General features: G+C 39.1%; 1 protein-coding gene across 3 annotated transcripts; it reads left to right on the top strand.

Annotated features, from left to right (window-relative positions):
- The first annotated feature begins 278 nt into the window (after nucleotides 1-278).
- On the top strand, nucleotides 279-13,108 carry CUNH7orf57 (chromosome unknown C7orf57 homolog). 3 transcript variants are annotated; one of them, XM_027680864.1, is made up of 8 exons: nucleotides 279-668; nucleotides 1,227-1,406; nucleotides 2,157-2,265; nucleotides 2,395-2,557; nucleotides 8,176-8,276; nucleotides 9,372-9,508; nucleotides 10,509-10,523; nucleotides 11,682-13,108. In XM_027680864.1, the coding sequence occupies exons 2-8, from the start codon at nucleotides 1,241-1,243 to the stop codon at nucleotides 11,756-11,758; spliced, it is 768 nt and encodes a 255-aa protein (XP_027536665.1). In that variant the 5' UTR covers nucleotides 279-668; nucleotides 1,227-1,240; the 3' UTR covers nucleotides 11,759-13,108. The 3 variants fall into 3 exon arrangements, with proteins under 3 accessions (XP_027536665.1, XP_027536667.1, XP_027536671.1); XM_027680866.1 differs by lacking the exon at nucleotides 10,509-10,523; XM_027680870.1 differs by lacking the exons at nucleotides 279-668; nucleotides 1,227-1,406 and adding an exon at nucleotides 1,934-1,978.
- The last annotated feature ends 304 nt before the right edge of the window (nucleotides 13,109-13,412 follow it).

Here is a 13,412-nt window from a genome sequence, read left to right as displayed (position 1 = left end):
CAGGAAACTCCCAGTCGTCCAAGAATCCTGGAAGCGATCACGGACTGTCCAGAAAGCAAAGACTGGCATGTAAAAAGGGGTGGATTTTGTACAGGTTTCAGCTGGGATGGAGTTCATTTCTTTTTTGTCCCAGTAGCGGCGCGATTCGGGTGGGCGCTTCTCCTTCCTCTCTGGGCTGCTACTGCCGCGAGCAGCGAGTATCGCACCGCCCTCGGCCGCCCGCAGAGGAAGGGAGGGAGGAAGGAAGGGAGGAAGGCCACCCGCCTCCCCCCTCCCCGTCCCGGCAGGGTCCGGCTTCTCCCGCGACTCACCCTCGGGACTCGTCCCGCCCGTTCCCTGGGGGATGTCGGTCCCCGGTCGGGTAACCGCGGTTCGGTCTCCGAGCTGCGGTAGCGGGGGGACCCCGGGCAGCGCCAGCGGGAGAGCGCCGGGCGACGGACAGAGCGCAGCCTTGGACAGATCTGCCGGGAGGTCGGCAGCGGGCCCGGCTGGTGCTTCCTCGCCCCTGACGCCGGCGAGAGGCAGCGCTTTGGGTTGTTGTTGTTCCTTGGAGCTGTTTGCGCACAGGCAACGCGTGTGTGTGCCCAGGGGCTGCTCAGCGGGCTGCAGCCTGGAAGTGGCCGCCTTACACCGACGGAACGGCATCAGCTGCACCTGGAATAGCTTCGGTAAGTGCCTGTTAACCTTCCATGGCACAGTGCCTTCGACTGGCTTTTTCTTGTTTGCTTTCTGTCCATTTTACCATTATGAAGGATTTATTTATCTTTTCTTTTGCTCACTAGAAGTTGAGAAAGTAACATATGGAGACAAAGGGTGTTGAGTGTTGGTTTTTAAGATGATTTTCATTTGGGTATCGGGTTTGGTTGTTTTACAAATAAAGACCTGCAAAGGGACAAGTGCTGTTTTTGTTAATGCATGAAAAGGAAAGGAAACCAAAGGCTTTAGTGTTTCTTGCTGTCTCCAGTGCCTCTTGCTCCTTTTGGTGCCCTTGAAAATAGTTTTCTGATTGAAGTGGATTAGAACATTTTACAGGAAAACTTGAATGCTGTTTCAAAACTGAAACAAAAGTGCTATATCCCCTGGAATAAGCAAGCCTGGTCTTTTGTCTCCAAGCTGAAATGCAGCACCTCATTCATGTTCCAGGTGGGCTCAATTTGTCAGTTGCCTGAAAAAGGGATGCTAGTAGTTAACTTTTACTATAAATATTTTCTTTCCCATTATCACAGGATGGTAATACCCCATGCCACCGAAACAACCAGAGAAGAGCCCACTTCCCCCAACATCCCAGAGTCTCAGTGACCTTTCAAAAGCTCCCCATGAAGTGCCACCTTCTGGGTGCCTCAAGAAGTGGATCAAAGACACTGATTCAGCTTATGTGAGTCTGGCAAAGCAAGGAGGCCAACCTGGTGAGCATCTGTCTTGCTTCTTTGGTCTTCCTTAATTTTCTTTGGCTTTGCTTGAGTGTGGTATAAAGTACTTGTAGATGCTACAAAAGGATCCTCTGGACTTTTGAAATTAACCTGTGGAAAAAATGAGCGAATGAAAATGTGACATAGATGCCTTGTCAAGGCGTCCTTGCTGTCTGTTGTGTATGGGTACTCTTTAGCAAAACACGTGGTCTTGACCTGTGTTTGGTCTAAATGGACGATGATGGTCTGGCTGCATTTGAGTGAGGTCTCTGCGATTTATGCTTGAGCTATTTAAATAGTGGCCTGGTGAAAATAATTTCACAAAAAACCATCATCAGAAAACATAGTAGAGGTTTATAAAGTGTTTTTTTGTAATTACTTCATTTTGTTACTGTGATGTACATATTCTGTTCTTGGACCAGGGTGATGTGTGGGGTTGTTATTTCCTTTCTATTGAAGAAGGAAGCTTGAGGAACTTGAGCAGATGCATGTTCAGAGAAACAAATCCAGAAATATGAATTAACTGAGCAGCAGAAACATGTCAAAGCATTTAGAGCAAGACAAACAAGGTACAGTTGGAACACACTGCTGCAAGGTTCTGACTGTATTATCAAGGGAGACAAATGCTCCTTACTGAAGAAAGCAAGCATTTCTTCCTGACAAAACAGCAACCTGAAAACAAAGGTAATGCTTTTGCAACCAGAGGAGAAGTCAGAAAAGTAGTGACTTTTGTCTTTTTCTCTCCAGACCTACTGAAGCACTACACTCCTGTGATAATGAAGTCCCCTTCAGCAGCATATGCTGCACCCGACTGGTACTTACACCACACCAGTCCCCCAGCAATGGATGAGCCATGGTAAGCCTGCTGAAGCCCCACATAACATCTTGGGTTCTGTCTTCACTTATTAACATTTCAGAATACTTCTGTACTAAAGTGCAAGATTTGTATCCCTGGTGCAAACAGGTGTTAAATCTTTGCCTGCAGGAACTCTGTTTTCTCTCTACCAGAATATATGATTCACAGAGAGTTTAAGGCTGATGACCATCGTGGTAACACTTATGAGGCAAGAAGAGGGCCTTTTGATTTTGATATGAAAAGTGTTTGGCAGCGGGATGCAGAGGACAAAGAAAATGCAGAGAAAAAGAAGGTAGGATGGAGAGGCACTCTATGATGATGCTTTGTAGAGCTTGTGAACATAGCTCTGTCTGGGCCTGTTGCTTCTTCTAGAAGGAAAGCTGTAATACACACAAGTTTCTGTATTCCAGAAGCAATTTTTGTATTGCAGTTAGAGAATGAGAAGAAAGCCATGTTTCTTTTAAGTGCTGCAGGTGTTGCATAAGAACCAGAAACACAGTTTCCAATCATATTATATGGTGCATATACTTCAGTGTGAATGAAAGCCAGTAGTTAGTTTCTATCTTCTTATGCTTAATTGCCCCTGCAATTCATTCTTGGTGAAGAGACTTCTTGTTAAGTAATCTTGAGTGAAGAAGAAAGAAGAAGGAGATAAGACAGAAGATTGTTCTGAAAAAGGAGTTTAGTTTAGTTTAAAATGCAAGAGAGTGCCCAAAGATACTGCACTAGCTGTCTTTGAATGAAAGATTTATCCAAGACAAAGTAGGCATAGCTATGTCCATAAGAAACGTTTCTATGCTGATATTGGTATTTTGTCCTGGAAACCTCTTTGCTATCCTCCCTCTTTCATTCTCCCTGCCCCTGCCCATTGTAGATGCTGAAGCCTTATGTTTTTTAAATATCCTCCATAACCTTGGTTGCCACATTTACCATAGGTCTTTGGGGTATACATGGAAAGGCATTTGATGTACGTGGACACTAGTACCTCTCATCTTGAACAGAAGGGCAGATTTTGCACATTTTAGGAAAAAAAAGTCCTTAGTCTTTGATGAGTAATTAGTGCAAGTTCAGAATGATGACTTGTGTAAATGGGAACACCTCATTACTGAATAGGCTCAGGAATGTTTACTTAATCTGTGTCAATAGGCAAACAAGCAATGTATGTTTAAACTGTAATTTGCCTGATTCTTGTTGGTGAAGCTTTTTTTTCAGTCATAGATTTAAGGCACTGAAAATAAAAACTTGGCCTGCTGCAGAGCCTCTTAAAGGATTGAATTAGGACAGAGAGAAAGTGTTGTCCCTCACTCCCTTACTTAAGAACCAATTATCTTAAGTGTTTTAAGGGTCAAATTTAACTTTGATAACAGTAAGAGTAATTAAAATCCATGTGGTGACTTGTAAGTGAGACTGAGGTCCATTTCAGTTTGAGTGGAGCTTGATTGAGATCCAGTTTCATTCACTCATGCGATTGAAAGTTCCTGCGTGTTTTATTTGTCACTAAATACAAAGTGAGTATATGTTGTATATTCAGCTCAGATTCCAAATCTGCTGAGGCCCTGATATATAATTTACACTATTCTTCCAAAAGCTGAAATTGAGTTTTGTCTGAAGTTCTAAATCTACCAAATGTTTCTGTTTAAGGCTAGCTGCCTCAGAATGCAGATTCTGTGTTGCTAGGTTTAGCTCTACCTTCACACCACCATCTCTGATATGACTGTCCTTCACAGAATCTTTGTTGTACCCTGAAAAGTGTATTGTGTATCTTGAAACATCATATGGTGCTTCTTTCACATCTGTTTCTTGTATATCCCCTTTTGGGAGGTTTCTATCCTGTGCTCTTAGAGTACCTTCCCAAAGAGTCTTCCAAGTGAGGCAATGAAACAAGCCCTCCCAAACAATCTCAATTTTAGTTTTTTCACCATACATCTTGTAGGAGGTGTATTCCAAAACACCACAGGCAAATTTTTAAGGAATATTCAGTTTATTTATTTGAATACATGATGATAGTGCAGCAGCAAACTAACTCAAGTATTGAGATTGAATGTATTGAAAATATTTCTCAGTCCAGTCTGACTAAGTATTTATTCAAAAGAGAGATACGTGATGCAATCATGGAGTTAAATCCCAAAGGATGCCCTTAGGGACAAGTGCAAAACCATTTTAACCTCTAAAGGTACCTCTTCAGCTGGAAGAAGAAAACAATGGAAACACTGTTCCCAAGTGGGTCCCTGCTCTGGAGGTTTAAGCCTTTATGATGCTTTATTATGAAGTATTAAAATCTCCAGTGTTCCTCATGGTTGTTGCTGTGTAGAGGACTGGAGATCAGGGAGACTATTCCATGGTTTCTCCATGTCTCGGGATGCATCCTGTAGTTCTTCCTTAACACCTTAATCACGGTGGTAATTTTCATTCTACTGGGAGTTTTGCAAAGCAGCAAAGATGTGCTAGTGAATGAAGGATTTAGCCTTTGTGCTCATGGCAAAGTGATAGACTTCTGGCCCAGGAAGAAGCAGCCCATGGGAATCTCATGGGGTTTAATAAGACCAAGTGCAAGGTCCTGCACCTGAGTTGGGGCAACCCTGGTATCAACACAGGCTGGGGGATGAACAGATTGAGAGCTGCCCTGCTGAGAAGGAATTGGGAGTGCTGCTGGGTGAGAGGCTGGACATGACCCAGCAATGTGTGCACACAGCCCAGAAAGTCAATTGTATCCGGGGCTGCATCAAAAGCAGCATAGCCAGCAGGTCAAGGGAGGGGATTCTGCCCCTCTACTCCGCTCTGGTGAGATCCCACCTGGAGCACTGCATCCAGCTCAGGAAGGACATCGGCCTGTTAGAGTGAGTCCAGAGGAGGCCACCAACATAATTAGAGGAATGGAGCACCTTTCCTATGAGGACAGGCTGAGAGAATTGTGATTGTTCAGCCTGGGAAAGAGAAGGGTTCAGGGTGACCTAATTGCATCCTTCTAGTACCTGAAGGATGAAAGAAAGACGGAGAGGGACTTTTACAGGAGCATGCAGTGACAGGACAAGGGGCAATGGCTTCAACTGGAAGAAAATAGGTTTAGATTAGATTTTAGGAAGAAATTCTTTACTATGAGAGTAGTGAGGCACTGGAACAGGTTGCCCAGAGAAGTTGTGTATGCCCAATCCTTGAAAGTGTTCAAGGCCAGGCTGGATGGAGCTCTGAGCAACCTGGTCTAGTAAAAAGTCTCCCTGCCTATGGATGAGGGGGTTTGGAATTAGATGATTTTTAAGGTCCCTTCCAACCCAAACCATTCTGTGATTCTGTGGTCCTTTTGCCTGTGCATCATCTGTCCCAACTTGGTTGAGTTGAAAATGCTGTGACCTTAAGAAGGAGGGAGGCCTGTATATGGGTGGGAGATCAGTTGGAGGTGGTATCAGGGTTTGCATCAGCATTAGGCAATCTCCCTACAGCACTGGTAAGATTACTACTTCATCTATGAAGTCCTCTGTTTCAGGCACTTGCCTGAAATGTCTGTGTATATATGCATACATACATAGGTATGTGTGTGCTATAGCAAAAAGATTGCTCATCTGAGGTCGGGATTTTACCTCAGGGAGAGATTTGAAATCTAATCTAGAATTTTGTCCTTGATCACAGGGAAGCCAGGATTTCATCTGGGAGCTTTTAGCAGGTATCCATTGTTCTTCATATACCAGCCAGGCACAATACATACTACGTCATGTTTCTTGAATCTGAGACTAATAAATGTGTATGTATAATAAACACAGTAATTTTTAGAGTATGTTGTTGCTATCTCTTCATAAAGGAAGAAAACACTTTAAACCAAGAACATTTTAAAAAAACCGCCCTACGTAGTTTCTTTTGTCTGGGAAAATTGATGGCTGCTACATAGAGGCTTGCCAAAGGGAAAATGCTCCCTCAGCTGTAACCATTGGGGTGTAGTGGCACAAAGGTCTGCTTTTAACGCTGAATTTGCCCAGCAAAGTAACAAACAGTACCTGATAGGATAGCAAGTGCCCTCCAAAAACAAGTGCTTGCTACTTCTGTCATTAATTAGTTCACTTGAACAGTAGGGAATGTTTTGATACCTGGAGTTTATGCTAGCCTGTCTCATTTAATGCCAAGAAAGACAACATTTGAAACAATGCACAAGACTTCCTTGCAACCTTCAGGACTTTTTTCTTTGCCTTTCCCTTCCTCTTTTTTTTCCTTGACTTTAGTTTTGACAGCTTGACCCTTTGTCTGCCTCCAGTCAAAATCTCCCTAGTCTTCCCCACTCCCCCTGCCCTTTAATTAACTCTTTAATTACTAGACTTCCTTTCCTAGTGCTTCTCTTCAGTGCGAAGAGGAAAGTCTCATATCTTTCCATCTGCTATTTGTATATCCTGACTCTCAAATTGAGTTGTGTTTCTGTGATGCCCTGTGTGCCATTCTGCCTTCAGTATGTGACAAATGTCAGCTGAGATTGATTTTGGTTGTTTTGTTGAAACTGTGGGTAAGTGTGTCCGGGATCTGAAACTTCCATTGCATGTCAGGTCTGAAATGGTCCAGTCTAATGATAACAGAAGACAGCACTACCATTTTTGCACAATAGGATAGCATTTTTGTAATATAAAGCACAAATAGGCTGCTTCAGCAGAGAATAGTGTTAACGGACTTGAAAATCAGTTCTAAGCAGCTAATGCAATTTTTAACCTCTAGGCTGGACAACAGACCCCCCCCCTTTTCATCTCACATAGCTGCGCCTGACGTGTCACTGCATGCTCTTGCTAGTATCATCTCTTCTTTGACAAATGTCCCAGTTTTTCATCTCTTTAAGCTTCAACATAACATCATTCAGGCTGAAATCTAGTAGCCCATCCACTTAGTCTTTATCAGATTCCAAAACTACTTCTGGTGAAACTCTGACTCCACTGAAGTCTGTAGGGGTATCAGCACTGACTTTACACATATATTTGCACGGACGTCCTTGTTCAGAATCAGTGGAACTGTCTGTCCTAGCGTCACTTCCTTTCTGATACTAAGAAAACTTACACTCTCTGAACATTTGAATCTGCTGTTTTTTTAAAGGCTTCTTAATTAATTCATTGATTAGATGTATTCAAATGCAATTATACTTTTTTTTGCATTTTCCATACTCAGTGTGCACAGGCTCCCTGAGGGAAGTAAGTTGACCCTTTAGAAGCTGTTGATTTTGATCTAAGTTAAAAATAAACAGCTTTGATATGTGTTGCTAATGTTTCTCCATTTCTTTTCGGTTTTCCCACTTTCAGTTCTAGAGTATGTGAAGTCTTTTCACTGGCTTTCTAGATGTCATCTTTATGTCTTTCAATCAAGACTTAGTTTCTGTAACTGTCACTGGCAAGCGAAAGATGATAAAAGTAAAATACACTTTTCTGTTGTAGGCTTTCCCCAATATATGTGCATTTGTTTGAATTTCAAACCTCTAATTAATGTACCACAACAGTTTTCTTATTATATGGGATGTTTTATGCTTTTTTTTAATTTAAAAAAAAGCAGTAATTAAGCTGGAAGTTAATTGCTGGTCCCCCTGCCTTTAGTAAAACTGGGCTGCACACAGAGAAATGGACCAAAATGAGAGGTTGCAATGGGTAAGTTTGAATTTGAAGATTAATTTTGTGTGGAAATCTACTGTGAGGGAAAGGGTTGTGTAGAGCACATTATGGAAAGAACAAACAGCTAATTTTTTAGAATAACTAACTAAGGGGCTGCTTTATCTTCTGCTGTTCCTCTATACTCCATTACTATTACTTATGGAAATAATATAGATAAGACATTGAAGTCTGAGGACATTTAGGACTGTTAATATCACCCTCACTTTTAAATCCTATACTATCATACAATCTTCTTGGTTATTTTTTTCATAACTCCTTTTGTTAAGCTAAGATTTCTCTAACACAGGTGAAGCTCCCAACTATAAACCCTAAATATCCAAGCAGAATGCCAAATGTTTCTACAAGCAAGGAATTTAGTGGGGCAAATAAGCTTTCCTTTCCTCCTGTGTAAGTAGTACACTTATGAAATTCATTAAACACCTAAGCCTGCAACTATTTATGTATGCAAGTAATATTACTTCTCGTGAAATTGCTGAGATTAGTGGATATGTGTATAGACATTGTGGATCCTTGCTGCTACTAAATTTGCCATCATATGTGGTGCTAAAATAGTTTAAAAGCAACTAAAATAATAGTACTTTAACTAATATAGGAAAGTTATTCAGTGTAACTTTGCATTAGGAAAACGAAGCATACAGTTGCATGTCTTTATGTAGCACACTTTTATGGTATTCTAAATTGTCTGGGTTTTTTTCACAATACCATTGAACAGATGAAAACAATAATGCACATTGTTAGTTTTGTAAGCATAGGTTACAGACACAAGTAGGACTGATATATTAAGGAAAGACATAAACTGTAGTCTATGGAAGGTCAGACACAGCAAAAATACTGTCATGAACTCATAGAAGAGCTGTTTTAAGCAAATTATTCTATCATATGTGATGTGATGTAACCAAATCATCAGCTGTGTGCACAGCTGAATTATTTCTGCATACTTTGTCTTAGAAATTTATTACTCGGTCGTCAGTAATCCCAGTATGTTTTAGAATTTTGCATGTTATTGATGCAAAATAAGTAATTAAACCATCAAATGAATTTAAGAGCAAATCTGTGACAAAATTCCACCTTTGTGCAGGACAGAATGAGTATTGTCAACCTCTTTACTTACACATTCTTTGTGCGATTTCCCTTTTGCATGTCTTTGTCTCTACAACCAGTATTATACATGTAAAATTCCAATAAAATAGATGGTTCTTCTCATGTAAAGTTACACAGCACCTAATCAGGCACAGTGGTATGATTTTTTGGTTTGGTTGGTTGTTTTTGGTTTTTATTCTTAGATGATTACACATAGACTATATGTTTTGTTATTTAGATATAAATGATAAGGCTATAAATGGTTATAATTTTTGAAATATTGTTATAATTAGAAATAAATTATGTTATTAGGCCTTTTCTGTGCAAAATAAATTTTTTCCACCTAATTGCCACTTTTGCTACTTATGCTTTTGTTTTCCTTTAATATATTTGTATTTACAGACCTGCTCAGAGAAAAATTGAAGCAGTAAACTTTAGTAAATTAATTAACAGTGGTTATGGGACTGACTGGTTTCAGCAGTGTACTGGATGGGATAAAAAGATTCAAGAACCATCAGAAAATAGTGAACAGTCCAAAGGTAACATTATTCAAAGCTGTTTCTTTTAAAATGAGTTAGGCTCTCAAGATAACAGCAGAGGGCAGCCTGAATAATTTGTGTGGCTCTCTGGATGTGGTGAGACGCACTGAATTGCTGTGCTTAGTTCACAATACCCTATGACCAGCTAAAGAAAGAGTGCTCCTGTTTGTAGTCAGCGAAGGCAGGTGCTTTCATGGAGTTTTTTCATCTCTACAATTACAGTTTGCTCTGTTCCAATCCAGGGGCTTCTGTGTTCTGATACAGGGGATTCTGTGTGATGTGTTTCTGTAGAATGCTGCAGGGACAAAGCCATCCTGCCTAAATTTAGGCAGACTGTAAAATATTTGTTGCCTATTTGTTATGAATATTCTTTTGCCCCTAATATTTTTCTGGAAACTTCTGTCATAAGTATCATTAATACTCGTGTTTAAGAAATAGATCACTGTTCATAAAAATTTGTCAAAATAAATATATGCACATTGTTGAAGAGAGTGGAATTGCAACAGTTCAAGAGAAAAAAGTTATCCAATGCTTACCTATGATTTCAGACCTTACTTTGTCAAGCACAGTGATAATAGCTATGAAAGACATCACTTGAAGACACTTACATATAAAGGTTATGTATATAAAGGTTAAAGGGGAGGAAAATTCCCATTACTTCTGTCAAAGACCTTTTACTTATGCTTTTTACACTGACTTGGTAACCATGGTTGCTATATCACTTTTGTGTAGCAATCTTTTGAAATGCTGTTGAACATAGACATCACATACACCAGAATTTATTTTTTTATTAGTATCAGGGATTAATTTTATATACAGTGGGAATTATCATGATTCCTTTGATTCCTTTGACCTTGATATTTTAATGTGTGAAAGTCTTAGAGGCCAAGTATTTTAATATCTCTGACATTTTAGCTCTTTCTAAATTCATCTTTGTGTCTTCTATTAATATATTTACAGTATTTTTTTTTGTTTATTTGTTTTTTATTTTTGTGTGCAGAACCTCTTCCTCCAGGTGAATATCAGAATAAAGCAGGCAAACAGAGAACTAGAAGTTGTGTGGTTTTGTTCAGAATAAAACCTGCTATAAAACTAAGGGATGAAGCCAGATCTCAGTCTGGACCTGAAGGAGGGTGCATAACCTGAGAAGCCACTCTTCAAAGTCAACTTACCTATCTAAACTCTGATCATGCAGAGGATGCTGCTTTGGGAGGCACACTGACCCAACAATTCAACTGTGGAGTATAAAAGTGCTCTTCCTCAGCCTGAAAGAGAACCTTGAATAATATTTTCTTTTTTCAGATTCTCTTTAACTTTCTTGTGCACTGACATTTTTCTTTCCCATTACTGTGAGTAAAATGAAAGGATTTTGGATTTCAAAATCTCAAAGTCATTAATTTGGTGATAGTTGATTTCTTTAATGTGTGCCTCTAATGAGACATTTGAGATATAAAGAAAGCTGAAGATTTTTCAGAGTAATCATGACATTGGCTTGGTTATACCACTTATGCATAGAGAAAAAAATTATGGCTACACCATAAAGGCTGCTGAAAAGTCAGTGGGCTGCACAGATTGATATATAGATACATATTATTTTTTAGTTCCTTTTTCCAATTTTTAGATAACATTACACCTGCTTTGCATTACCCTCCTTTGCAATCATAGCTATTCCAGTTGATTCTGTATTTCAGTGTAAAAGGAGATTTTTTTTAATGCTTTTAACAGTATGGTTTCGTGCAGACATGTATCTTGATTCAGTTTTTACCTTGTCCTTTTCATTCTTTTAGGTGATAGCTGAAGGTAGTGCTTGTATTTTTTTCCCTCTTGTGTACTTTTGTCTGCTCATCCAAAGCAATTGTCAGCATGAGCACCTTGCAACTCCCTTTTGAGACAGAGCTTTCTCTGTTTTCACTTGCACAGAATAAGTCCTAGACACATCAGGCAGGAGATACAACCCATTCTATACGTAAATCCATAACCCCTTTGTGTTAGGTTATAGATTTGCATCATACTGCAAATTTCATAGGTAGCTTGTCTATCTTGTTAATTCAAAATTAAAACTATGGTAATTTCCATGCATTTTGGTGTGAGGGAGAAAAAAAAAATTTAGTTGACTTTTTTATTCGTATGGTTGAAGTTATTCTGTGAACATTAATCTTTTTTTCTGTTTCAGATTCAGAGCCATCTCAGTCTGAACCACCACCTGCAAGCATCGAGTTAAAACCACCATTTCAAGCATGTAATAAGTAACTTGAAAGACTGTTAGGGAACATAAACCCTTGTATGGCCTATGTTGTGCACTGTTTACATGTCTGTTAGATTACTTTTGTGGTTGAACTCATCCCTGATTGAGAAGTTCATTTCGTTTATAAGATGGATGAACTTCATTGTGCTTGATTACAGCAAATTTTAAAGTACAAGCAACAGCTGTTAGTGCTTATTCCTAAACTTTTTGTTAATATAATAAACAAAGCAAAACTGAATTTTTCTCCTACACGGGCTGCTTTGCTAATGTCAAATAAGATTACCATATTGCTGCTGACTTGAATAGACACAGGTGTGCTATCGATGTTTCCAAATCATCAAGTTTCTTTAGTATACTCATGACTTATGCCACAAAGAAAGGTGAAGGGCAACTGTGTGGTATGGGATGAAATGTAAATAGAAAGAATTGAACTGGTATGGATACTTGCAGTAAAAAAGTCAAACCTTCATTGGAAAGACTGCTTCTTAATCCCAAAAATGCATTTGTTTAGTCCAGATATTCAGCTTTCTAGGACAATTCTGTTGCTATGCCTGCTGCAGAAGAACTAGTTGATCATAGTGTTCAAACACATAATTAAGTCTGAGACCTGGTGGCATTTCCTGTTATAGTCTTGTTATATAGAAGCTGAATCATTGGTTAACAGTGATGTGGATTCAGCTATATATGGTGTCTGCACTTTCAGCTGTTAAATAAAAAAATTATTTATCCTGAGGTCTTGACTGCAACAAAAATATTATATGCTAGATCTCCATGTTTATTCACACTAGTAAAAGTTTGTACTTTGAAATAACAGTGTATAGAAGTTGTACTTGGATATTTTGAAAAAGTTAAGACACACTGGTATTTTAACACTTGCTTTTTTATCTACTTGGATTAGGATATATCCCTGAAATCTTATTAATAATTAAATATTTATTATAAAGTCCATTAGAAAGGATGCAATTTTATTTTCATATTTTTTGCTAGTACTGTGAAAAGTGGAATTTTTAATAAACCAGTAATTTTCCGAATTTCCTCTTCAGAGTACATTCAGTACATTTTACACTCTTGAATCCAAGGGCTGAAGATTCCAAAATGTATTACTAAATATACATTTCTTTGAACAGAATGTTTAGAGGATTTGGCTTAATATTGCTTTTCTTTAGAACTTTGATGTGAAAGTTGATTGGAAACAGGTAAAACTATTGCTAATCTGAACCCTCAAAATTTTCAGCAAACATAGGTGGAAATTTTGCTGTTGATGTTGCTAGATCCAGCACTCAAGTCCATCTTTACTGTTCATTTGCAATTCAACTGTCCAAGTTGTATTTACAAAAATAAAAGGCTAAAACATATGCAAATGCCTAAATGTATGGTTATTGGCTAGTCAGAAAATTTTTCTAAGGATAGAAAAGCTTACATCAAGCTGTAACTGGGGTGGTGTTTGGAACTACTTCCCTTGTGTCTATTTTCACTTACAATTTGTGTTGTGGATTACATCCAGATAGATTGAAACCATTAATTTTGCTGTGACAGTAGAGCTTTTGGGGAAATCTCCTTTTCTAGGCTAGAGTATCAAGGGTTGCCAGACCCAGAGCTCATAGCATTCAAATCTGACCAGTTGTGGTGGGTTGATCCTGGCTGGATGCCATGTTCTCG

Source organism: Neopelma chrysocephalum, unplaced genomic scaffold (assembly GCF_003984885.1).
Source record: "Neopelma chrysocephalum unplaced genomic scaffold, ASM398488v2 Primary Assembly neopelma1_22b, whole genome shotgun sequence".
NCBI lineage: Eukaryota > Metazoa > Chordata > Aves > Passeriformes > Pipridae > Neopelma > Neopelma chrysocephalum.
The sequence above is the reverse complement of the archived record's forward strand: the minus strand, read 5'-3'. Positions and strand labels throughout refer to the sequence as shown.